Source organism: Pseudorca crassidens, chromosome 12, assembly GCF_039906515.1.
Source record: "Pseudorca crassidens isolate mPseCra1 chromosome 12, mPseCra1.hap1, whole genome shotgun sequence".
NCBI classification, from domain to species: domain Eukaryota; kingdom Metazoa; phylum Chordata; class Mammalia; order Artiodactyla; family Delphinidae; genus Pseudorca; species Pseudorca crassidens.
Genome location: NC_090307.1, coordinates 51,583,825 through 51,608,161, shown reverse-complemented (window position 1 = coordinate 51,608,161; position 24,337 = coordinate 51,583,825). Strand labels below are relative to the sequence as shown.

At 42.0% G+C, this 24,337-nt stretch overlaps 1 protein-coding gene and 1 long non-coding RNA gene across 5 annotated transcripts in view; one reads left to right on the top strand and one right to left on the bottom strand.

The window, feature by feature from the left end:
* TTC39C (tetratricopeptide repeat domain 39C) overlaps positions 1-24,337 on the top strand; it is a 101,464-nt gene that overhangs the window by 53,763 nt on the left and 23,364 nt on the right. For 3 of the 4 annotated variants that reach the window (XM_067699483.1, XM_067699484.1, XM_067699485.1), the window contains exons 5-6: positions 8,027-8,381; positions 10,157-10,325. In XM_067699483.1, the coding sequence (XP_067555584.1) occupies positions 8,027-8,381; positions 10,157-10,325 (524 nt within the window). Of the gene's footprint in view, positions 1-1,617; positions 1,732-8,026; positions 8,382-10,156; positions 10,326-24,337 lie in introns of those variants that run through there. The other variant, XM_067699486.1, reaches the window with a different exon arrangement.
* LOC137203400 (uncharacterized) lies at positions 3,967-11,685 on the bottom strand. Its single transcript, XR_010933081.1, has 3 exons — positions 11,543-11,685; positions 10,134-11,055; positions 3,967-4,482 (listed from the first exon to the last, which is right to left on the bottom strand). It is a non-coding gene; the product is annotated as an uncharacterized lncRNA (long non-coding RNA).

The following is a 24,337-nucleotide window of genomic DNA, read 5'->3' as shown; positions in this document are numbered from 1 at the left end:
ACCTCCAAAATGTGGACTTCCTAGTAATTATCTTCTCTTTTTTTTTTTTTTGTAATTATCTTCTTTTAAAATGTGTTTTATGGTTGTACTATGGTCTTTTCCTTTTGATCCAATTTTTTTTTCTCTTGAAGTCTCATCTCAGGACTCTCCCAATAACTATCTTACTTATATGGTTGAGGGCTCAAAGCTCATGTGAATTTTCTATAACACAGTGATTTAAATCCCCCATTTGGAGTGCCACACTCACGTATATGTAAAAGAGTAGCGGGAAGAGCTGGACCTCTTTGGTCAAGACAGGAGCTCTGGTGTTTTCTGTGATCTTGGACTACTTTTTCCTGAGGTTCAAGGACTTTTCTAAGGACCTATTAAGAAAATATCTGTGGAGAGAAAAGGATAAATCAAATGTAGTAAAATGTTTGGGGAATCAGGGTAAAGGATATCGGGGAAACTTTATATTAATCTGTCCTTCACATGTTCATTCATGGGTCCATTCAATAAATGATAGAGCATATACAGTGCTAAGCACTGTGTTCCATGAGCAAATCCAGGCCATGGTCCCTGCCCTCATGAAATTCAGAATCATCAGTTGGTACTATTTATTTTTAAAATTACTCTGATTGTAAAATTACTAAATATTGCTTTAGAAAATTCGGAAAATATAAAATAATGAAAAAGCAGGTCATTTCTAATCTCACTACTTGGAGAAAATCACTCTTTATTGCAATGTTCTGTTTTTATCTTTCTCTTTCTTTAAAAAATTGAATCTGTGGTGTTTTGTATCCTACTTTTCCCTTTTAGGTTATAATTCACATATTTTTCCTATAGCTCAGAGTTTCAAAATATAATTTTAAAAGCATTAATTTATCATGTGAATGTGCCATAATTTATTTAACCAATTTCTCTTGGACATTCATGTCCATGTTCTTTGCTTTGCTTTTTGTTGTTGTTTTAGTGAAGCTGAACTTAATTTTATATTTTACCCATAAACTGTATTTCCTTCACAAATTACCTTCGTGACCTTTTCCTGTTCTCCTAAAAAGTTGATATTAATCAGCTATTTAATCCTGTTTATCATAGATTTTTTTGTGTTTTGTTTACTTTAGTAATTTTTTTTTTTGCGGTGCGTGGGCCTCTCACTGCCGTGGCCCCTCCTGTTGCGGAGCACAGGCTCCTGACGCGCAGGCCCAGCGGCCATGGCTCACCGGCCCAGCCGCTCCGCGGCATGTGGGATCTTCCCGGCACGAAGCCGTGTCCCCTGCGTCGGCAGGCGGACTCTCAACCACTGCGCCACCAGGGAAGCCCTACTTTAGTAATTTTTATTGGAGTATAGTTGCTTTACATATCATAGATTTTTAACAGCACTCTTGGTTCTTCCTGATGCCGTATAATTTATTGAATGTAATATTGATAGTGAAAGGAAATTTGACAGACATGAAAACCTCAGGTTCTAATAAACACATGTAATGGTCATTTGCTTTATGAACAGCTCAGTATTTGTCTCAAACAAACAGACATAACTAAAAATGTGCTTCATTTGCCTTTCAGAAACCCTCTAGGTTATAAAACTATGAAAAATTTACTCTTTGTTGGGATCCATTTCTTAAACTTTGTTGATGGATAATTGTTTTGGAACAACCCCTCCTTGGAGATGTTTGTTGTAGGTGGTCCTCCCCCACCCCTTGATCAGGTGGCCCAGAAGTGGGTGTGGGTACACACTCACCTGAGCTCCAGGTAAGAGTGAGTCTGTGTGAATTTGTTAGTCCTTCTGACTTTCGAAAGAGCTCCTGTATTTTGTGTCATATGAATTTCTTTATAGTGAATTACCCCATCCTCTCTGTCTATTTTCCTATACTATTTTTTTAAAGATTTATTTATTACTTATTTATTTTATTTATTTTTGGCTGCGTTGGGTCTTAGTTGCGGCACACGGGATCTTTTTGGTTGAGGCATGTGGAATCTTTCACTGTGACGCTTGGGCTCTTCATTGTGATGCGTGGGCTTCTCTCTAGTTGTGGCGTGCGGGTTTTTTGTTCCTCTTCTCTAGTTGTGGTGTGCAGGCTCCAGGGTGGGTGGGCTCAGTAGTTGTGGCGCACAGGCTCTTGTTGAGGTGCGCGAGGTCAGTAGTTGGGGCCTGAGGTCTTAGTTGCCCCGCGGCATGTGGGATCTTAGTTCCTGGACCAGGGATCGAACCCGTGTCCCCTGCATTGGAAGGCAGGTTCTTTACCACTGGACCACCAGGGAAGTCCCTCCTGTACTACTTTTTAATTTACTCTATTATCCAAAGGCCTTTGTTGTTGTCGTTTGCAGTGAGCACATGTGAATTACTTTAGTAACAAAAAGTATTTATTTTTAAACCGACTTGATGGCTTTTGGCACCTTGTTTGTTTCCTGTATTTCCTTTGGGCTTGAAGATCGGCCCCATGTCTTACTATTCTTGGCAATAAGGTAACGCTCAGTAAGTTTTCCTCAAATGAGATTGGGTTTTCCTTGTTTCACAGGTGAGGCCGTTGAGGCTGGATGATTTGTTTGAGGTTGAACAGGTTTACACAGTGATGACAGAACCAGGACCTGAGCTGTGGACTTCTTATTTCATATCTGAATTCCTAGCACTCACAGTTTTCTCTTCACCTTCATTTGGTCACATGAACCACCAGCCTCCCAATGGCCCAGAAACCCGAGGCTCTCGGGGCCTTGTCCCTCAGCCCCCGTGCGCACGTGCGCCTTCCGTCCTATGGAATGAGCCCCTGGGAGAGTAGAACAGCCTCCTGTTGGCCCGGATGCTTTTCCAGACCACATTCTCTACGATGCCCCTGGAGCGCTCTTTCTAAACCTTGTTACACCTGTGCTTCAGACACTTAGCTGTTCTGCAACATCGGCTACAAGGAATAGTGCAGATTCCTTCCTCGGGTGGCATGGAAGAACCTGCCCCCTACCTCGCCGCCACCGCCTCTAGCTCGGCAGGGCTGACTGCGGGTCTCTGAGGCCCTGCCGCCTCGGGCCTTGGTGTGCGCTGCCCTCTCGGTTTGGAACCCCTTTTGTCTTTCTCTTGTGCCTCCCCAGGTGCAGCCTGGGTCTACTCCCTTCACGTTCTCCTTCCTCACTGACTTCATCATACGGCCTCTGTTACTCTGATTGGACCCCGTCCATAGCCAGTTAGAGCAGTCGTCACACAACTGTACACATCTGTATTTACATGTCTGCCCACAGTAACAGATGGGAAACTTCTTGAGGGCAGGGACTGTGTCTACCTGCTATCTTTTTATTTTTCTCCACATTTATTGAGCATCTACTATGTGTCAGATTCTGGAAGGTGATAGATGCTAATGGTCTAGAGATGAATGAGATGTAGCTCTTGCCCTGAGGCTACTGAGAGTTTAGTGGGGGAGAAAGAGGACTAAATAAGTTCTCATTCAGAGTGATACTTTCACCACTAGACATTAGACATGTAAGTTAGTCGGAGAGGTTGCACAAGGAATGAGCAATTCCTCAACTCTGCTGGGAAGGTCAAGGATCCCTAATCCTGAACCTGAGCAGGGTTATAGAGAATGGAAGTCCGTTGTCTTCTCTGTGTCCCTGTCACCTGATATGCTGCCTTTGCCTAACACATGGTGGGTATATAAATGTGAATTAAAGAGAGGGATGGAGGAAGGGTGATGTCGTTCAGGAATGAGATGCATGATACTGAGCCCTAGGAAGCCCCAAGAATAGTTGGGATTGGAGAAGGGAGTCTACCAGAAGTCTGTTGACTGGGGGTAAAAGTAATAATGAGGAGGTGGGCTGACTAGTGGAAACTAAATCATCTTTTTTTTTCCTTCCGAAGTCTGTTATGTGGGTCACAAGGAAGCCAAGGCTGAACTTCCCTTCCATTACAGGACTAACCAGCCTCATCCAGGACAAGCAAACAGACAGAATGCTATGGTAGGGCCTCTCACCAGACACAATCCCTACTAAAAAAAAAAAAAAAAAAAAATTTACAAAATTTATTCCAGGATCCATTTAGTGTAACTTGATATTTCCATTTTCCAGACAACTCTTGTCCTTTCTAGGGGAGGACTCCCACCCCCGTTATGGGGACAGGGTTTCCCATCTCTCCTGCATCTCTGGTTGGTTGAGGCTGCCCCTGACAGGGGAGGGCTGTCGGTCTGTGGTTTTCTGCTCTCTGTGCAGCCCTCCGGGGACGCAGGCACGATGGTTGAATGTTTTATGTCTGACGTTTCAGAGGAGCCTATGAGAGCCCGTGCAGATTGAGGGGCCCAGTGTTCAACTGTTTTCTCTGCTTGTTGGGCAGAGGCTGCTCCTGGTCGCGTTGCTGGGCATCAGCTGACTAAGCGTCCCTCCCGCTGGGGCCGCGGTGCTGTGGGCCCGGAGCGCAACTTCTCCACCCGGTCCTCACGCAGCCTCTGCTCCTCCCGTCGGAGTCTGGCTGAGCTCAGATGTTTCGGTCACCGCATTTGGGACATGGAGTCGGGCGAGTCCTGGGACCTGTTTCAGTGCAGAGTTGAACTTAAAAAGTGGTAAAAACAAAATCTGTTTCTCTCTAGGTCCTAACTTTGTACACATCTCAGTTTCTAATCTTCGATGAGTCAAAACTTTGAGTTCTATTTACCCGGCTCAAGTTCAGGACTTTAAAGCTTGTTACTGGAGACTTGAACATGTGCTTTTAAAATAAATGTTAACATCTAAGCTCTTATCTTAGGCAAGAAATTAAAGATGTTGAATTAATTTCATTTTTATTCTGTAAAAATGGGTTTTTACCATGTTGGTTTTCTTTTCCTTTTGTTAATTGAGTTGCTTCCATTGCTGCCACTCTTTTCTGTAACTTCACCTGAGATCTGGAGTACTACAGCTTGTTTCCCTAACACTAGTCCCTTTAACTCCAGTTTTAGGGAGCCCCTGCTTCTCCCGAGCAGGCGTCCTTCCCTTAGCTGGGTACCACTGCGTGCGTCATCCCTGCACCCATCCTTGGCCCAGCTTGTCCCCTGATTCACTCTGCCTCTGAACAGCTTTCCATCTGTCCCTTCATACTTACATTCCTGTTGCTCTCCCCTGGAATGCTGCATTTCCCTGAGTGCGTCCTCAATAAAGTGACAGCAGCCTGGAAAATACAGGATAAAATGGAGTTAATTTTTTCCCTCTAACTTTCCAGTTAGGCTTGGGGACAGGAGGGAGTAAAGTTTTCTACTGAAATCCTGCAGTACTTCTTTTGCACTTTTAAATTTATGTATGTGCTTATTACATAGAAAACAAGTGACTGTCAAAAAGGAAATAAAGAAAGGGCAATTCACTCATAATCTCAACATTGTTTTTCGTTTTTCTATGTATGACCCAGTGGACCATATAAATAAACATATGCGTATATAGTCTTATGTTACACACATTTTTTTCACTTTTATTTTCTAATTTTATTGGGCATTTGGAGGGCTGAGATGTATGTCTTATAGTTCATTTGTGTCCCTCAGGTGCCAAGCACAGTCCTAGGCATGTGATAGGAACTTAGTAGCTCGTTGACATTTTTAGGGTTTTGCAATTTTACTTTTCCTCTTTTTATTTCATTTTTTATCTGTAGCCAATTATTATTTCTTTTCAGTTAGATTCAATTGCTTTTGTGTTCTCAGGACTATATATTTTAGTTTCCTTTTTCTTGGTCTTTTTCTGTTTTTCTATTCAATCTCTGGCTTTTTGGATCGTAAGTGAGAGTCACCTTTCTTGTCTGTGGGTGTATTGGATTCACCTAAGCACTTTGCTAGCATACAAAGAAGTGTCAAGGTTAGGTTTTCTCAAACCTCTCTTTTTCCCACAATACTTCCATTTAGGAGGGAAAAAGTCACTGAGCCTCTTAAAGGCAGGATCTATGTCTTATTTCTCTTTGATTCTCCTAGAACCTAAAAGTAATATTAGCACAGTAAATATTTTTGTTAAATTGAACTGAATAAAAATAAATTGTTTCAGATATGTATTACTTTTATAACAATAAATTATACACATAGTACCGCCCCCCCCCCCGCCAGCAAAGCTTTTGTAGACTGGTTTATTTTACTTCTTCATCCTGTCATGTAGCAATCTTTGCAGTGCACTTAGACTACAGGACATTCATCACCCAGAACTTGTGGGATGGTTGTGTTTTGAATTGTGATCCCATAGGAGATACGGTCATCGTTTGCCAGAAAATTGATACTTTAATTAAGATAGTAGCTTGAGTTAATGGATCAGGGGTCCCCAAGACCAGTGATTAGGAGGACTCAGAAGATAGTCAATACTCATGGCTATGATTTGTGGCAGTGAAAGGATACAAAGCAAAATTAGAAAAGGGAAGAGGCACAGGGACGAAGACCAGGAAAAGTCAGGCCCATGCTTCCCAGGGTCCTCTCCCAGAAGAGCCCCATAGGATGCGCACGATCCTCCTGGCAGTGAATTATGACGACACCTGTGAAATGTAACCAACTGGGGAAGCTGGTTAGTGACTCAGCATCTGTAGTTTTTACTGGGGACTGACCATGTAGGCACCCCGCTGCCTGGTGCATACCCAGACTTCCAGAAGGAAAGCAGGTGTCCACATAAAACATTGTTCATGCAAACTGTAGGCACAGTGAGCCCCTCTTACCGGTTCTGGGAATGATGGGACCCCTCCCAAATCCAAGTTCCCAGATACCAGCCAAGGGCCAACCTTGTAAACAGGCCTTTCAAAGGAGAGCAATAGGCCTGCTATGTTAATTCTTTTCTGCACATGCCATATAATCTTAGATCACTTTCAATTCAGGGATTGGACTTTTATAAATCAGATTTTATGTTATATATTTTATGTCATTCAAAAATAAATTAAAACACTTCTTTCCCTGCTGTTCTAAAGGGCCTGGAAGCCTGGTACACGGTTCCTGTTGTCTTCTGTTGTGCTTTGAGGTCAGAGTATCAGTACCATTATTGGTAACGGTGCCAAGTTCTCCTCTATAGTTACTAGAGAACCATTTTACAGAAAACTCCCTGTGGAGGACCTTTTCCCCAGATATGTGGTGGTGATGCACTCAGACAAGCACAGGTCTATCGACGCCCCCACTTCCCTTCCTCATCAGAAGGGAAAGATGTTCGCAGGAGAGGGTGAGGCAGGACTCAGACCTGAGAGGGGCCGGTGGGGCGTGGAGCAGGGTAAATCCCAGGTTTATCTCTCCCTTTGCCTTTGTGGCACACATTCTCAAGGTGGCTATGTTAAGAAAATTGGCCTAACAGAAATAAAGGGAAGTGGCTTTAAAAACAACAGATTTTCACCCTGCGGTGTGAATAGCTTCTGCTTTGCCACCCTCCTTCCCTGGAGCTCTCTAGGCTGGGCAGTGGGGGAGCTCCATTGTCATACACACCAGATAAAGCCCCCCAGCCTCGCTAGGTGCGGTTAAGCCACGAATAGGCATTGAATAGAGATGCATTGGGGATTCTTTGCATTTTTGTATTTAACGCTGATGACATTTTTGTTAATAAACTGGCCGTTTGTTCACCCGATGACTATTAATCGTTTTGTTTTGCTTGTTTTATTTTTTGGCAAGTCGCCATGCTTGGTGCTTGGGTATAAATTTAGCAGCAAATTTAGATTTAGAAGTTGCTCTTGAGGAGGGATGAAGCACAAGGTACGCAAATTTAAGAGTTTTATCCGGAAAGCGCCATAGTTCAGGTAGTTCAGGGATGTGGTAGAGGGTTTCACAGAATACGTGGGAAAAAAGTCCGATTCAGATGATGCTTGCATTCATTCATGTAGCAGATATTAGATGCTATGCCCTCACCTCGGCGTGAGGGGCTCGATACAATGAACAAAATAATACATGGTTCTTGCCAAGGGGTCATCCAGACTAGTAAAGGGAAACAGACAACAAATAAGGAATTTAAGCCATATGAAGAACAGAAGGTTTCATGATGGGTAATAATTTTTATTGTTTTTTAAAATTTTGTTTTTTCAGGTCATTCTTCAATATCTTTATTATTAATGTAGGAAAATTGTTTTGAATACTTGTTTTTTCATACTTTTCTCCCCTTCTCTTTATAGCATACATAAAAGGTGGGTGGATCCTTAGGAAAGCCTGGAAGATTTACAATAAATGCTATTTGGACATCAATGCCCTCCAGGAGCTGTATCAGAAGAAGCTAACGGAAGAGCCCTTGACTTCTGACGCTGCAAATGATAATCACATTGTGGCTGAAGGGGTGTCTGAGGAGTCTCTAAACAGACTGAAAGGTGCTGTGAGCTTTGGATATGGCCTTTTTCACCTTTGCATATCCATGGTGCCCCCAAACCTGCTCAAAATCATCAACCTGCTGGGTTTTCCTGGAGACCGCCTACAGGGGCTTTCTTCACTGATGTATGCAAGCGAAAGTAAGGACATGAAGGCCCCTTTAGCTACGTGAGTAGCTATATTGCAATGCTTTGGTAGATAATATAGTGTTGAAAGTAAGTGAACGACAATCAAAACCTTTATAGGAAACTTCAGGTAAAATGCTTGGTTGGTTGACATGCTGCCATGCCAGCACTGTTCTTAAGTCTCATGAGTCCTGTATTTTATTTTATTTTTATTTATTCACTTATTTATTTTTGTGGAAAGTCCGTCTTGACCATTTTCTTTCTTTTCTTTTTAAATTTTTTTTTTGTTGTTGAGTCCTGTATTTTAAACATGCAGAATGATCATGATTTATAAAGTTTTTGTGACCCTGACCAGTCACTGAGATTGATAATCCTGATTTTTGGACTTAAGGGGATATACATTTCATAAGACTCTTCTGTGATTCTGAAATTTCTATTCTTATATCCTCATGTTGGGTAATTTTCCTTGATGATTCTGGTTGGTCCATTGGTCTCTTACATGTAGCTTGGAGAGTTTGTGGTGTTCAACTAAATTGAGTTATTGTTGTTCAGACTAAACTTAAATGATAATTATTTAAACCAAAAAGTGTGAAGAAGCCATTATAACCGTCCAGAGCAAGGATTCACCCATTTCCTCATCAGTTAAAAATGATGTGATTTTTTTTCCATCTGGTAAATATCTACTACCATTTGCAGTTAGAATAATTTTATCAAATACTGGATGTCCTTTGACATTACACCACTTATCAGAATTTTTCCAAAGATTTTGGTATCACAGAGAACATTAGTGTGCTGTATTTCTGCTCATGTCAGTATTGAGGAATTTGGATGTTAACTCTTAATCAGCTGGTAGCTATTAAAAAGGTCATTAATTTTTTATTGCAAAAATATTCATACCTCCACAAACTCATTATATGACACAGTGGTCCTTTATTAATTTGACTTAACAGATTTGTAACTTATGATAATTTGTCTTTTTTAATAATATTTTCTGAGAAAGGAATGAATTCAGTTAATAATAATGTAAATTAGTCTGATCTCCAGAAGAGGACCAAATTTATGCACATGCTGGAAGCATACATTTGCATAAAAATATTGTGTTGGTTAAACGTTTTTGTCAGTTGGTTAAAGTCGATCCCAGGGAATCTATTTTGTTACTTAGTTTAATGTGGCTTTTTTTTTTTTTTTTTGAAAGGGACACGTTTGAAGTGGGAGAATTTTAAGTAACTTACTTATTTGTTTGGTTTTCAAATTGAACAGCCTCAGTGGCTAGAGAAAGGGCCCTTCATGCGGTCCTTTCACTTATTTTAACCCAATTTTGTACAATTTTGCCTGTGGTTCCTATATTTAAATTCAGTCTGAGGCTTACACTCTAACTTTTGTGAACGCTAGCGAAAACATTTTCCTTTTGTAAAAAGTAATGCAAAGAGTAATTTGAAGGGGATAGTAAATTCACGGTAACCAATTACTGTTTCTAATTTACACGTTGACGAGTAAGGTGTAGAATGCAGAGATTTACATAAACGATACCGTCAGCAATCCATCTAGAAGCCTCAGAAGAGCTCCTTGCTTCTGTGACCTTATTCTCTTATCCGATGGGAGTATGCTGATTTATATGTTGTGCTCTAAAGTTGTGGCTTTCCAAATACTGTTAAAACTAAGATGGGGGGCGATACTGATTTTACTTCTTCAGAGACTGCCTAGTGAGCTTTTTGGAAGGGGTGTGTATTGGAAGAGCACACACTGATTTTTTTTAAAGAGTGGAAACACGGTAAGAAAAGTCATTGTCACTCACGGTTTCTCTCCCTCTTCCTTTAGATTAGCGCTGCTCTGGTATCATACTGTGGTCCGCCCGTTTTTTGCCCTGGATGGCAGTGATAACAAAGCAGGCCTGGATGAAGCGAAGGAAATTCTTCTCAAAAAAGAAGCTGCTTATCCAAATTCTTCCCTCTTTATGTTTTTCAAGGGACGCATACAACGATTAGAGGTACTGTGCATTCCCCATCTTTTTAAAAATAAAGCCTTCTGTTGATCGAATCTATAATTCTTACTTGTGGGGGGGTAGTATCACAAGGAGCCCGAATGTCATAGGGCCGAGTAACATCTTGTTTCTGTGCCTTGCGTTGCATCCTTGCTGTGGGAGCCTCTTCCAGGAACCCGGGGTGTTAGTCAGTTACCTTCTGTTCTGCAGCTGTGGGCGAAGCAGGGCCGGGGTCCCTTGGTGCTGATGAGACGAGATGCTGCCACCTGAGCTGAAGGCACAGGAGCCCTTGGGAGCGTCTTAGTTAAAGAACATGAGATATGTTGTTTTTCCGTCTCTGGAATTACTAATAATCTGTTTCCAAATGTTCATCCTGGCTGACAGTTGATTTATACACAAGTTATTGCCCGAAATGTCAAGGACAGCAAAGGCTTTGAAATAGTAGTAGCTGGTATTACTTTTTCATGCATGTGTCTAGGTCCTGTGCCAGAGGTTTCACACACACCATCCCATTTGATCCTCAGAGCAAGCCTGCGACAGAGATAGAAAATCATCCCCTGGCATCTTACAGGAAAGATAAACAGGGATCTTAGCGGGCTTCACGTGACCTCCGAGGTCACCCAGCAAGCGAGGCCAGGCTGTCTCATTTCAGAAAAACAGTACGCCCTGGCCTTTGAGGGGGTTCTGCTTCTCTTTGCATTTCTTTTTTTGTCTGCTTGCTTGAGGGCATGAGGATCTGAAGAAAAACGAAAATTTTGTAAGAAATTAATCATGCATGTGAAAGAAGGTGACTGTTCTGAGGTCTACCACCCACAGGCTCACCAGTAGCTAGTAGTGCAGCAATGTGAGGTTTAATAACCTCTGCCCTCAGTTAACCAGGCATTCTCAGCACACCCATCGAAAAAACCCACAAGTGCTTTGGAAGATTTTTGCCTAGGAACGCTTTCATGAGCACAGGAGGTGATGCGTTCACTAATTTTTTGTTGGCAGTGGAGAGTATATTACTTCCCCAATAATTTCTTTCCTTCATGGAGTGCCTTCTTAAATCTGAGGACGCCTTCCCTTTATTTATGGAAATTGTATTTTAAAGATTGTACTAATAATTTACAGCTGAAACACAGCACAGAAAGCTCTCCAGGATCTGACTTATTTAAGCCCATGTCCAAGTCATTTTTCTTCTCATTACTTTGAGACTGTTTTTCTTGGCATTCAGGCCCACGTACCTTCAGTGACATTGCTCTTTTTTTCTCTTGCTCTCTTAAAAACGTAGATCAGTCTCTTGTGCAATCCAGTCTGCTGTTAGTGTGTTTTTCTTTCAAGCTCAGGGTTACGGTCCTGCATGTAGGGAAGCATGTTCAAGCTCTTCAGGTTTCTCTACTCCCTTGGGTTTGTGCAAGAGGAAATAACCCCGTAAAAGGAACATTTTAATTGGCTCAGCCTTCTCACTTGAGTGACCTTTTCTGAAATGAAAGTTGGGTGCAGGGTAAATGCTTTCTTAGATGTGTAATGCCTTTCCTTTAAGCAATTGACATTCTGAATAACTCTGAACTCGAAGATACTAGGTTTAGTGTTCAAAGGAGGTTTGCCTAGTGGGGGTGAGAGCCTGACGTTTACAGTTGTGTACAACACAGCAATGAGGCCAGAGCATCAGGCACGTACTAGACGTCTCTCCCCTCACTCCCTTGATCAATGAATGCTCTAAATTGGGTTTTGAAACTGTTAAATAGAAATGTAAAAGTCAGGATTTATATTTCATTATGCTTCCCATTTTCATTAATTTTTTATTTTAAAACAAAAATGCTGGGACTTCCCTAATGGTCCAGTGGCTAAGCCTCCACGCTTCCAATGCAGCAGGCCCAGATTCGATCCCTGGTCTAGGAACTAGATCCCGCATGCATGCCACAACTAAGAAGTCCGCATGCTGCAACTAAAGATCCTGCAGGCCACAACTAAGACCCGGTGCAGCCAAATAAATAAACAAACAAATATTTTTTTTAAATGCTTAACTTTTAGCAAAATTAATAACTTATTTGTTCTCCAGAAACTCAATGTGGCATGATTTTAGTTTGTCCACAAGTCATCCCTATTAGGGACGGAGTGAATGCTAACAGTGAGCGGTCATTCATTGTCGTTGGGATGATTCTAGAAATGAGGAAGCCACAGCACCATCAGAGGATTCTTATAAGCACGGTTTGGGGAGGTACACAGTGACCATGATCGCTCTCAGCAGACGGTCAGTCTCTTTCATGGTGGATCGTTGGAATCTGAGTGCCGGTGGTGGTTGGAATCTGAGCGCTGGTGGTCGTTGGCATCTGAGTGCCGGTGGTGGTTGGAATCTGAGTGCCGGTGGTGGTCGTTAGAACTCCTTTGTCATGGGGCAGTTTGCTTACCCGACTGATACTTGGTTTTAAGAAAAAAAGACTGAAAGACCTGTTACTGCTCTTGACTGGTGAGCTGTGGCCTGAGGGTCAAGTGAAGTGTGACAGTTGTTTCTGTTTGGCTCTTCCCAAAGTCTTAGAGGATAACAGAATTTTAGGGCTAACTTGAGGTATTACGGTGCCTGGACAGTGGCATTTCGTTCGTCTTCCCAGGTGAGCATGTAGGAAGGTGTCAGCTGGTGGCATCCTTCATTTGCTGATGAAGAATTGCTCAGAGAGGCTGTGACATGGGGCTTCAGAGGCTTTTTGTAAGGCCTCTAAGCTCCCAACTCAGTTTATGAAAACACACAGGGCTTCGTTGATGAATTTGTTTACAGAAAACCTTTTTCCTTTTCAGTGAGCATTTAGGTTAGAGAGAGGGCGCCTTGAGACCTTTTTATGGACCGGCTCCAGGGAACATGGTCTGGGGCTCTAATTTTGACAGGTGCATCATATGACACGGACTTAACTTTTTAGATTCTGAGTCACTGAAGAAGTTATTTGCACAGCTGCTTTCATGTAAGCTTGCCCTCATACAGGGTGACTAGCTCAACACGGGCTGGTTAGTGTTCACTTTCCTTGTTATTTTCGAATCATGTGCAGGTGCCCACTTTCTCTTTCAGTGTCATCAACAGCTTTTTACATACTTTGCCCTTCATTGTTTGGGACAGTTTGGAATCCGTAGGGGAGGGTGGTCTTTAACACGTCCACCCCTGTCCTGCCACTTGCATAACCCTAGTGGCCGTGTCTTCATTATTCCCCGGTGTTGTGGCCTGACTTGACATAGCAGTGAAGTTCTATGCCGTCGGTGGTACACGGGGTCCTTGTGCATCTCAGGACACCAAGCTTCTCTGCTCTTCGGGAGTCTTGGCCAGACTGCAGGAAGAGTTTTCTTTCTTTACCACCTTTGCTTCTCCCCACTGCGTGTCTGAAGTACCCCCACCTCTGGCCCTCTCCACCCTCTTGCCTTACCCTCCTTACGTGTCCTGTTGACTTTTCCCATGTGACTTAGCATGTTGCTGTGAGGAATAAATGGGTTCACACAGTACTTAGCATGTGATAAACGCTATCCAAGTAGTGGTGTGATGGTGGTTGTTATTCTTACTGAGTGCTTAAGCCTGGGAAGCAGTGTTACCAAATTTGCTCTCTTTTTAGGAGAAAGAACTTGTTTTGGTGTTGAGAGTTGTCAGTAGAGCTAGGCTTGTGATGGGTAAGATGCGTGTGTGTAGCTAGAGGGGCTATAGCTACTGTACCGTACCCATGTTTACTTTTCCCTGAATTTCCATAATGCACACAGATGTTAGGAAGTTGACCCAAGGGTTATATAGCAACCTCCATTTTAAAATATGAATTGATAATTATAATTTTGAATTTTATATTTATTTCCATCCCATTAAACCTACAGTAGTGGTGGTAGTGGTAGTCTATTAACGTACAAGTGATTAATGAGTATTTTTCTTGATTATTTAAAGGTATTAGGGACAAGTCTACATTTTAATAAACTTTAATTCTCTCCTCTTTTTTCTCTAAACAATACAGATTTGCACAACTCCCCCCTCCTCCCGCTTTAACAGTCTATTTAGTATATAATATACAGATACACATGCTTGGTTTTGTGTGTATACATAGTTTCATATACATACTTTGTATGGTGTGACTGGTTATAAAACTAATTTTTAATATTAATCTACTTATCTGTCTCTAAACGCTCAAATATTTGAATGAATGACAGTTGATGGACATATTCTAATGAAGTTACTTTATGCACTTTGGGAACTCTTACTTTGAGACTGTCTTCCTAGCTTGGACCCATACTTTCTGAATATCCTGCATGGTGACATCAAAAAACCACACATTTGCTTCTCAGGAGCAGAAGTGGGCCCAGCACAAGACCTGGCCCTCAGTGGGTGTTTGTCAAATGAACAGATGAGTCTGTTGGCAGGACGTCCATTGATCAGTGTGAGTGACGGCGTTTCTTTAAGAGAGGAAGCTGGTTATCAAGGACTGTCTACTTTTCTTGGTGGAACCTAAACCTGTTTCTGCTACCGATGCAGAAGAAGATGGTGCAAGAATGTCTTGACATTTGGTGTAAGAGGATGGCCTACTAAGGAGGGTACTGAATCAGATATTGAAATTCTGATGGGCTGGCTAAAGAAGTGTGACTCTAAAGAAAGGAATTAAATAAATTTACAGGAAGTAAAAAGGACCTGGATATCGATGAGGTCTGTGCTCTTTGCTGGAGTGGCAAGGTGAGAAGGCTGAGCCCCTATGCTCCCTGAGCTCAGCCTGGTGGACCCTGTGCTATAACAGCTCCTCAGTTACAGCGGAGACAGCCCTACTTCACGAGGACCAAGTGGGAGTGTGCACAAGGCCTTGAGGCCACACTGAGGGAGTCCTAGTGAACTTTACCATGTCTGTGTGTGTGTGTGGCCTTTTCGTACCATCTTTCTCGTATTCAAAGCTGCCTTTTTGGTTCTCTCTGATAAATGCCACCTTCTCATGCACAGTCTGCTCTGGTTTGTATTTCTCCCCCCGGTCCTTGCTTCTGAGCAGGGTGTGTGATAGGATGTGGTTTCTTTTCCCCATGAGTAATGTCTGCAGGGATGGCTTTGATGGTTGACCTTTACTTTGTCACCTTGGTGTTCCATCTCCTTACTTTCTTTTTTTTTTTTTTTTGAGGTGATTTTTTAAAAAATAAATTTATTTTTATTTTTGGCTGCGTTGGGTCTTCATTGCTGGGCACGGGCTTTAGTTGCGGTGAGCGGGGGCTACTCTTTGTTTTGGTGCGCGGGCTTCTCGTTGCGGTGGCTTCTCTTGTTGCGGAGCACGGGCTCTAGGCGTGCAGGCGTTCAGTAGTTGTGGCTCACAGGCTCAGTAGTTGTGGTGCACGGGCTTAGTTGGGATCTTCCCGGACCAGGGCTCGAACCCTGTCTCCTGCATTGGCCGGCGGATTCTTAACCGCTGCGCCACCAGGGAAGTCCCAGCCATCTCCTTACTTTCTGTTACCTGCATGGTTCTGTGTGAAAGGCCCTTACGCTTTGACCCCAGCGTGCGTGTGTTCTGGCTCTGGATCTTCCTCCCACTCATCATTTCAGGCTGTAGTCCTTTCTCTCTGGACTTTTACTGATGAAATTACATTTTTCATTGGTGCTCCCCACAGTAAGCAGGAGATCTGTGTTGCTTTTTAGCTCCTTAGTTCATGATTGTGGCAGGGGCAGAAAGGTGAAGGTTGATCCCCTTGGTGATGAGTTTCTCAGACAGAGACAAGAGGCAGGAGGCCTGCGGGGGTCATGGAGAGTAGGGGCCAGCACAGAAATGCCAAACCCAGGGAGGCCTGTGCCCATGCACCCAACTCGGGGGCATATTGACTAATCAGAGGTGTTGGGTGGCAGCGTTTCTCTGCATCTGTTGATGAGCAAGCCTGCCTCTTGTATCTGAACAGCATGATTTGCCAGCATGAGGTAATGTTATTATTTATAGGATCAGGAAAAAGGCAATGCAGGAAGAGAAACAATTCCCTGAAGTTCTGTTAATTGTAGTTTTCTCTTCCGACCTATGTGGTTCTCTTTATTACTTCAGGCACCAGGAAAAATAGGGTTACCATTTATTCTCAGAAGGACACAAAATGAGAGATTGGCTTAATATGGTGTAGGAGAGGTGCAGGATATATTTGTCTTCACTTTCCATTGTGATAAATCCATACCGTGTGGTTTAATGACTCTGTTCACTGAAATGAGATGATGATAACCCAAATTGCTAATAGGTTAAATACATTTGCTCTTCTTTTAACTCTATCTTTACAAGTTGTTGGGTTGAAAAGCAAGTAGAAGGTTAACATTGATTTAGATCCCTAAGCTCACTAAATGTGCATAAGAGGAGGAGTTTTCCCTTGCCTACGTTAACCCTGGTCCTAAGGGTAGGGGTTAAATGCACGATCTATTGTTAGGTGTCCTTGACAGTAATACTGCTAAACCGATTCCGCTACTCAGTGACATTAATGCTGAATCACGTGTGAGTAACCGGGTTGTCACAGCATGTCCTTCTGCATGCTACAGGTGACAAGGCGGGGCCTCTCTTTTTAAAACACATACATAATACTTTATTGTTAAGATGTTAAGCAACTTCATAAAAATAACCCAGCAATAATTAAATTCTAAGCTGTTTTGTTTCAAGTTGTTTTGTGATCTTTAACATACACATATTAGACTTCAGGCACTTTTGCTTACAAATCTAATGTTTGCATGTTTTAACATAGTTTTTGTAAACAACTGGTATGGAAACTATTTAGATTTCCATTGTGTTACTAATTTGATATTTCCCATTGTTGGGCTGTTGGGCTATTGGGATATTTAACAGTTGTTCCCCTATGATTTCCCAGTATTTCCCTGTGATAGAAAGTACTGTAGATTTCATTTTTTCAGAAATAAAATTTATCTTCTCAAACTGGGACACATAGACTATTTTGTTCAGATTGTAAAATGATGTTTTAAGAAGTCTTACATTCTCATACCTCTTTGCCTGTGGAGGTGGGTGTGGTTTAATTCTGATACCTGTTGGATTCAAGAATAGTAACATTAATTTAAGGGTATTTCTCTTCCTGTTATTGAACTAAATCCTTAAGATAGATGCAATCTGTTTTTGAAATAGCTTTATTTTATACCTTTTATAGATGTTTTAAAACGAATATTACATGGTTTTGACAATTGTGATTTTATGTTTTAAATATAATAAATACATCACTGTTGCCTTTAAAAATATATATTATTTAGTATTTTTATCCACTTGTTTCTCACATATACTCAGCTTTCAGTTTGTCGGGTTCTGTATACTATAGGGACATTTTAATTGATATTTATAATATTTCTTATTCATTTCTGAGAATATCTCTTCATTTAGTCATGTCACTCTTTCTCTCATTACTTTATAATTTTTTTTACCTGCATCTGTCCTGTCATATATATAGTAAACGTGGGTTCAGATAGAATAAGTATGTGCATGTGTATATAGTTATTTTGGATTAAGGAGGAACTAGAATTCAGGCCTTCTCTCTCAACCCAGTTCTCTTTTTAGCTTTTATTTGCTGATAAGTTACATATATATATATACATTCTAAATGTAATATTATATATGTGCAAAAAACCATATGTGTAACTTACTAGCAAATAACACATTTAAATATTAGTATAAATATAAATATTCAGGAGAGCTTATTCTTGGGCTTTAGAAATAAACCTGATATTTTTAAAAAAATGAGTTGATTAATGGAATTTTTTCCTGCATTTTGGAGAAGCAAGTCACTTAAGGTAATTAAACATTTGAATGTATTTTTTGGTTAGTCATTGCTAAGTACCCTTTTGAAATTCTTTAATAATTTATCTTATTTCTTCAAGAATCTTAATTTAAGACATCTACTTACTGCTACATTCATCTTAGTTTTATATTTTACTTTTTCTCATTTCCACTTATTTTTAAACATATGATGACTATTTCCAGACATGTAAATGTGGTATTTTTATTATTTGTGGTGGTATTTTTATAAATTTGTGTTTTCTTAATTTTATGATTGGGCTTTAGATTATCATGTGGGCTTTTATAGAGAGAGATTTGATTTTTTTATCAATGCATTTTCTACTTCCATTTTCTTTCTAGTTTTTCTTAATTTAGCTTGTTTTATAGTTCATTTTCTTAATACTTTATTGTATTTGTCTTATTAGAATAGTGAAGTATTAGTATTCTTGTTTAGGGATTCGATTGTATTCCTTGAAATTCAGCTTGCATTTCATTGGTTAACCGAGAGTGTTTGGGGGGCTGTGATATTGTGATATAATAAGATACAGATCATGACTAAGGGCTCAGCTCTGGAGGCCAACTGCCCAGGCTGAGTCCTGGCTCCTCTACTTCGGCTGAGTGACCTTGGACGAGACGCTTAATCTCTTTAAGCCTCACTTCCCTCCTTGTTGAGGTGGGCCCCTGGTTTGTACCTTAGGCGTAGGTTCCCTGTTGAGATTTAGGGAGGTGCTAATCTGGGAGGCACGTGCTGTCCTGGGGCTCTGAGCGTGGGTCCTTGTTGGTGTAAAGACATGACCACAGCCCTGCTGGGGCTGCTGCTGGGGCTGATGCGTTAGCAGCCACAGGGACAGAGCTCATGCCCCGGGGGAGATCAGGACCACGTGGCAGGCAGGCATGTAAGCAGATGCAGATGTGGCCAGGCTTTGAGAAACATAAAAACAGGCCTATGGGAAGGGAAAGCATGGTGTGGCTCACCCATGGTGCAACCCTCGCAGCTGGAAAAGATGACCCAGGAGTGGGGGTATTTGGGTTGGCTCTTGAAGAGTCTGTAGGAGTTTGCAGGTGAGAGGTGAGAGCATGGGGGATGAGCTTGCACTCAAGCCCAGATCCAAGAAAAGGACAGATAATGGAGAGATACAAGCTCATTGGGGCTGGAGCATTTGGTGGAGAGATGTGGGTGGAGTAGGGGTGACCCCGGCAGCAACAGATGATTTGATTTGGTTTCTCAATCCCAGCCTCCCTTCTCATAGAGGACTTTCTTGTTCATATTTAATTGTGTCTATGAAGCACACGTGTTGTTTTCCTTTGCTCTCAGGGCTGTGTTTATTGTTCTTGTTTGTTTCCGTTTCTGCTTGCTTATTCAGGGGCAGATTTTTCCGTAATGCTTGATTGGAAAGGTGATCACTGTATTTTACTTGTCTGCCATTTTGAACATGGGTTCACATATCCACGCAGGCAGTGTTTCTTTCATGTCTTCGTTCCTCACTCTTCTGAGGACAGTAAGTGTACAGCAAACTCCCATTGCCGGGTGGCACAGAGCTAGTTTTAGGACATAGTGTTCCCTACTTTTGCCTACCCCTGTCCAGAGCTCATGTGTGAAATTCTCTATTTCCTCATAGTATCATATTGAACTTTTCTGCCTTTCTTTATGATTTTGGACTCTCAATGTGTGGGCACATTGGTTTCCTAAATCTGTGCGTTTCTTTGTTTCGTGTACGAGTCCTCATTTCTCTGTGGCTTCTTATAGAGGACTTGTTAGCTGTGGGAGTTTGTTGTCATACAGCTTCAGACCTTCAGGTTTGGGCGCGTAGCATTGTAGAATGAGCACTGGACTAAAAGCCTGAAGATTTGGTGTTGGCTGGTTCGTGAAGAGTGAAAACCCTCTCTACTTCCACATGGTCGCTCACACGTCAGTTTGGAAGAGCAGTGACTCCTCAGTGAAGCCAGTCTTCTCTGGCTCTGGTTCTTTATTTGGAAAATCAGGGGGGTTGGTATAAATCAGTGTTTTTCGGAAACATCTTACCGGGAGCACTGATTTGACGGACTAGTTAGTACATGTTCCAGGAAAAGAGGTTCCATGTCATTGAAATCAGGATATCCTGGGGCTTCTCGGAGACTTTAGTTTTGCATCACGAGGGAGATAGAGTCTGCAAGTACGCTGTGTTTACCCAAGTTAATTGGCCAGGAAAATTCTTTTTCATACTGTAGCCTGTGAGACCTAGAAGCATTCTGTAGAGCACACTTGAGAAAAACTAGGCTACATTGATTTTTAAGATTTCTTCCAGCGTACAAATTGCATGGTTCTGTGAATATACTAAAAGCCACTGAATTGTACACTTTTTAAAAGGAAAGAATTTTCTCAAAGCTTTTCTAAAAAATTTGTCATGGATTTTGAACCTTCAGAACTGTAACTACCTGGCATTATTTCTGCTGTTTACAATTTGTCTTTAATTCCTCTTTGGAAAAACCCACATACCAGCTCGCCCATTTGACTTCCTTCACAGAGAACGTCATTCAGTTCTAGGAAAACTGTTCAAAGTCACTTTCCTGATTATGGCCTCTATTTGCTTCTCTCATAAAAGTCTGTATGGACATGAATCCTCTCCATCTGTTTTCCAGGTTTATCTGTTTATCTTGAATTGCTGTCTTATTTTGAGTAGTGTGACTCTTTGTAGACTCGTTTTTCTCTATTCTTTGCATTATCGTTTTCCCTGTTTAAAATTCTTTGATAGTGCCTTTAACATAAACATATTTCTTTTAAGTGTACTGCTATTTTCATAAATTCCTTCTCTGCAGTTTTAAAAGGCACCATAGTGTAGCTCAGCTCAAATGGGCTCTTCCAATTCCTGGCTGGCAGAGCTTTCTGAGCCTGTGTCCTTGTCTGTAAAAAGAGGACAGTGCCTTCCCTGTCAGCCTTAAGTAATGTAACATGGATACAGCTAAGTGCTAACTAAGCACATGGTGCTTGGTCAGGGATTTTCCTGTTTAGACAGAATCTTGTCTTGGTTGTAAATTCAGTATAAAGCACTTTCCATCACAGATTTTTGTCAGAATCATGTGCCTAACTGTTGAGAGACCAAGGAAATTCTGCAGCTGGTGCATTATTCTGTTTGGTTACATAACTCATTTTCCATGGGGGTTGCTGTCCATTTGTGTGGAGGTGCTGAAAACATTACTACACTATTCCATTATTTGTGTGTAATCAGAGATTTGTAGCCTGTTATGGAAAAGGCCTTCTGGGGGGATGCCAAGAGAACTATAAAAGGCTTGTGTCCCAAAATGAACTTATCATCTAATTATGAAGTTAGCAGTGTAAATGCATGAAAAGGTAATTGTACAAGACAGTAACAAGGGCCAGATGAATGGCTGGTGGTTGTGGGTAGCTGACCACCACCAGCTCCCACCATGCCCACCCTGTCCCCTTTATTACCACCCACCTCGTGTCTGCCCAGAGACTCATCCTCATTGGACACACGGCATTAGATGTCTTCCTGATTTGCTCCTTGTCTCTCTCTCCACATTACAAGGAGAACAGAGGCTCCACAAGGCAGGGACTTTGTCTCTCTGGGTCACTGTTTATCTCAAATGCCTTGACCAGTGCCTGGCTCCTAGAGAGGATGTGTGTGTGTGTAGTGAATGAACACTTTGGTCTCTTGCTCTTCCCACTTAGTTGTGCTGTAATGATTGTTCTATTTCTCTAGCTCCTGGGTTTTTGTCAGAATGGGAGCAGCCCATGTATTTATGGCATTTTGAAAAGTTTTCCTTAATTATGCAGAATTCATGGAGTCAGTGTTTATAGTAGTAGGAAAAGCTCCATCATCCCCCACCAAGGACTGTGTGGTCATAACTCTAAAACCACAACATTAAGGGAAAGACTGATAGAATCGATCATACATTGATCAAAAGGTTTGTAGAATTGACCCCAAAATAACGTATATATTATATAAAAATGATAAAGTTAGAAAAGTAAAGCTAGGAAACAAATGATTACGTCTTGGCATCCTTAATTTAGAATGAGCTCTTGCAAAATTAGAACATATTAAAAGGGTAAATATAACCATACAAAAAGAAAAATAGTCAAAGCACCGAAACAGACAAGCTATAAAATAAGACATACAAATGGCCAATATCATATGAACCTCAGGATACAATCCAGGAGATGCAAATTAAAACAACACTGAAAAGTGATTGGCTAGTATTAAAAACATAGTTTAGGGAAATGGGCCTTTTATAAACTGTTGGCACATATGTAAATTGGTAAAACCTTTGGGGCAGGTAGTCTACTATTTATGCACATTACTATACAATATACCTTAGGAAATAACTGATGCACCACATATGTGAGTGCCTGCACAGACAGAGACTACACCTGCCCACCTTCATCACTGGTAAGAAAAACTCCAGGGGTGGGTGTTGAGCTGGGTGGGTACTGTGATTTACCTGGCTTCGCTCGGGTACTCATACTCTCTGAGACCAGAAAATTTTTCCGAGAAGCAGGACCCTTTCCATTCCCAACACATACATGAGGGTGGAGAGGGGGCGAATGGCTCCCTGAAGAGAGGATGCCTCTGATAATTAGGTGGTGTATTCGCTTCCTAGGGCTGCCATAACAAAGAACAGAAATTGATTTTCTCACAGTCCTGAGGTTGGAAGTCCAAGCTCAAGGTGGGCAGGGTTGATTTCTTCCGGGGCCTCTCTCCTTGGCTCGTGGGCGCAGCCTTCTCCCTCTGTCTTCGCATGGTCTTTCCTCCGTATGCACACACGTCTGTCCTCATCTCCTTTTCTTGTATAAGGACACCAGTCATATTGGATTGGGGCCTGCCCTAAAGACTTCATTTTAATACAATTACCTCTTTAAAGACCTTATCTCCAAATACAATTGCATTCTGAGATCCTGGGGGTTTGGATTTCAACATACGAATTTTGGGGAGGGATACAGTTCAACCCGTAACAGTTAGCAGTGCCAATGAGAGTGTCTCCTCCCAGGCACTTGGGGTTTTCCTCTTTCTTTTCACATAGATGTCACTGGTACCCTGGTAGCCTCCAAATATATTACCCGGCAGGTTCTCCCAGAGGTCCCAGGACAGAAAGACTCCCAGGCCAAATTAAAATGGGCTTGAATCACATAGCTTACTAAATCGATATAAAACACAGCCAGGAGCAAGGGGGAAAAGGTAGCATGGGTTAACACTCTTAGGACAGGGTGCAAGTGGGGTGGAAGGGCCCCGCTACCTGGGTCCTGGGTACACGATGTGCAGTGTCCTGCCTCACTCTGCACATCAGCCTTCCTCACTGGCAGGAGAGGGGGTACAAGGAGAGAAGGGCCCATAGGTGCGAGTTGCCCTGGGCCAGTGACACACTTGATCAGAAACCCACAGGGATGAGTACACTTGGCCACAGCTAATTAAATGGATGGACCATCATGGGTTTTGTTGGTGTTTCTTGGGCAGAGGACACATGGTGCCAGGATAGGCATCAACAGTGGGGGGTCAGATTTAAGACCTCATGGCTATTCAGTTCTCATGTATAGTTAGTATTCTGACCATGTAGTGTGTTTTGTGTATTTGGTCTTTTGAGTATATCTCTTTGCCCTTTCATTCTTCTAACACACACACACACGCTCCACTTGCTAAGTACTTATTGTATTAACACATCTCGGGAATTCTGCCTGCATCTGACAACCTCTTTGCTGACCAGTTACTTAACACATCTTGAGAGAATGTGCCTGTGTTTCACAAGCTTACTTGTCTAACAGAACTGAAAATCCTCTAAAGCAAATGCACGTTAGCGCCATCCACACAGGCAGCGCCTTCCCCAGCAACCGGGTCCACAGGAACGATGTTTGCAGTGGTGAACATCCTTCAGTTTGCCACTGCCCGGTGCTCTCAGCTCTGGAGTTTAACCCACAGAATTAGGTGACACCAGCCTCATTTGAATACCAGCAGACTGGCTCTGAGCTGAGACCTTTTTGTTTGTGAGTTAGTGATGTCATTCAATGTTAAATGCAACTTGGAGGTGGTACAGAAAGAAACTGTGTGCTTGGGAAGTGGAGTCTTGGCATTTTAGATTCAGGCAAGTCTGGAACTTGGTGTCCCTTTGGCACTAGAGTCTGGGCCAGGCCCCTGAAAGAACTTGGCTTTGTTTCCATGTTCACTTTTTTTTTTTTTTTGCAGCCCTAGAAATGGAACCTTTTGCTAGGTAGCTGAACTGAGAGAATCCTCTTGGCTTGGTATTGCTAGTGAAAATCTTTGAGTAAAACAGAATGTAACATTAGTAACCCCAAGATTACGGTGCTAACTCTGAAAAATATTC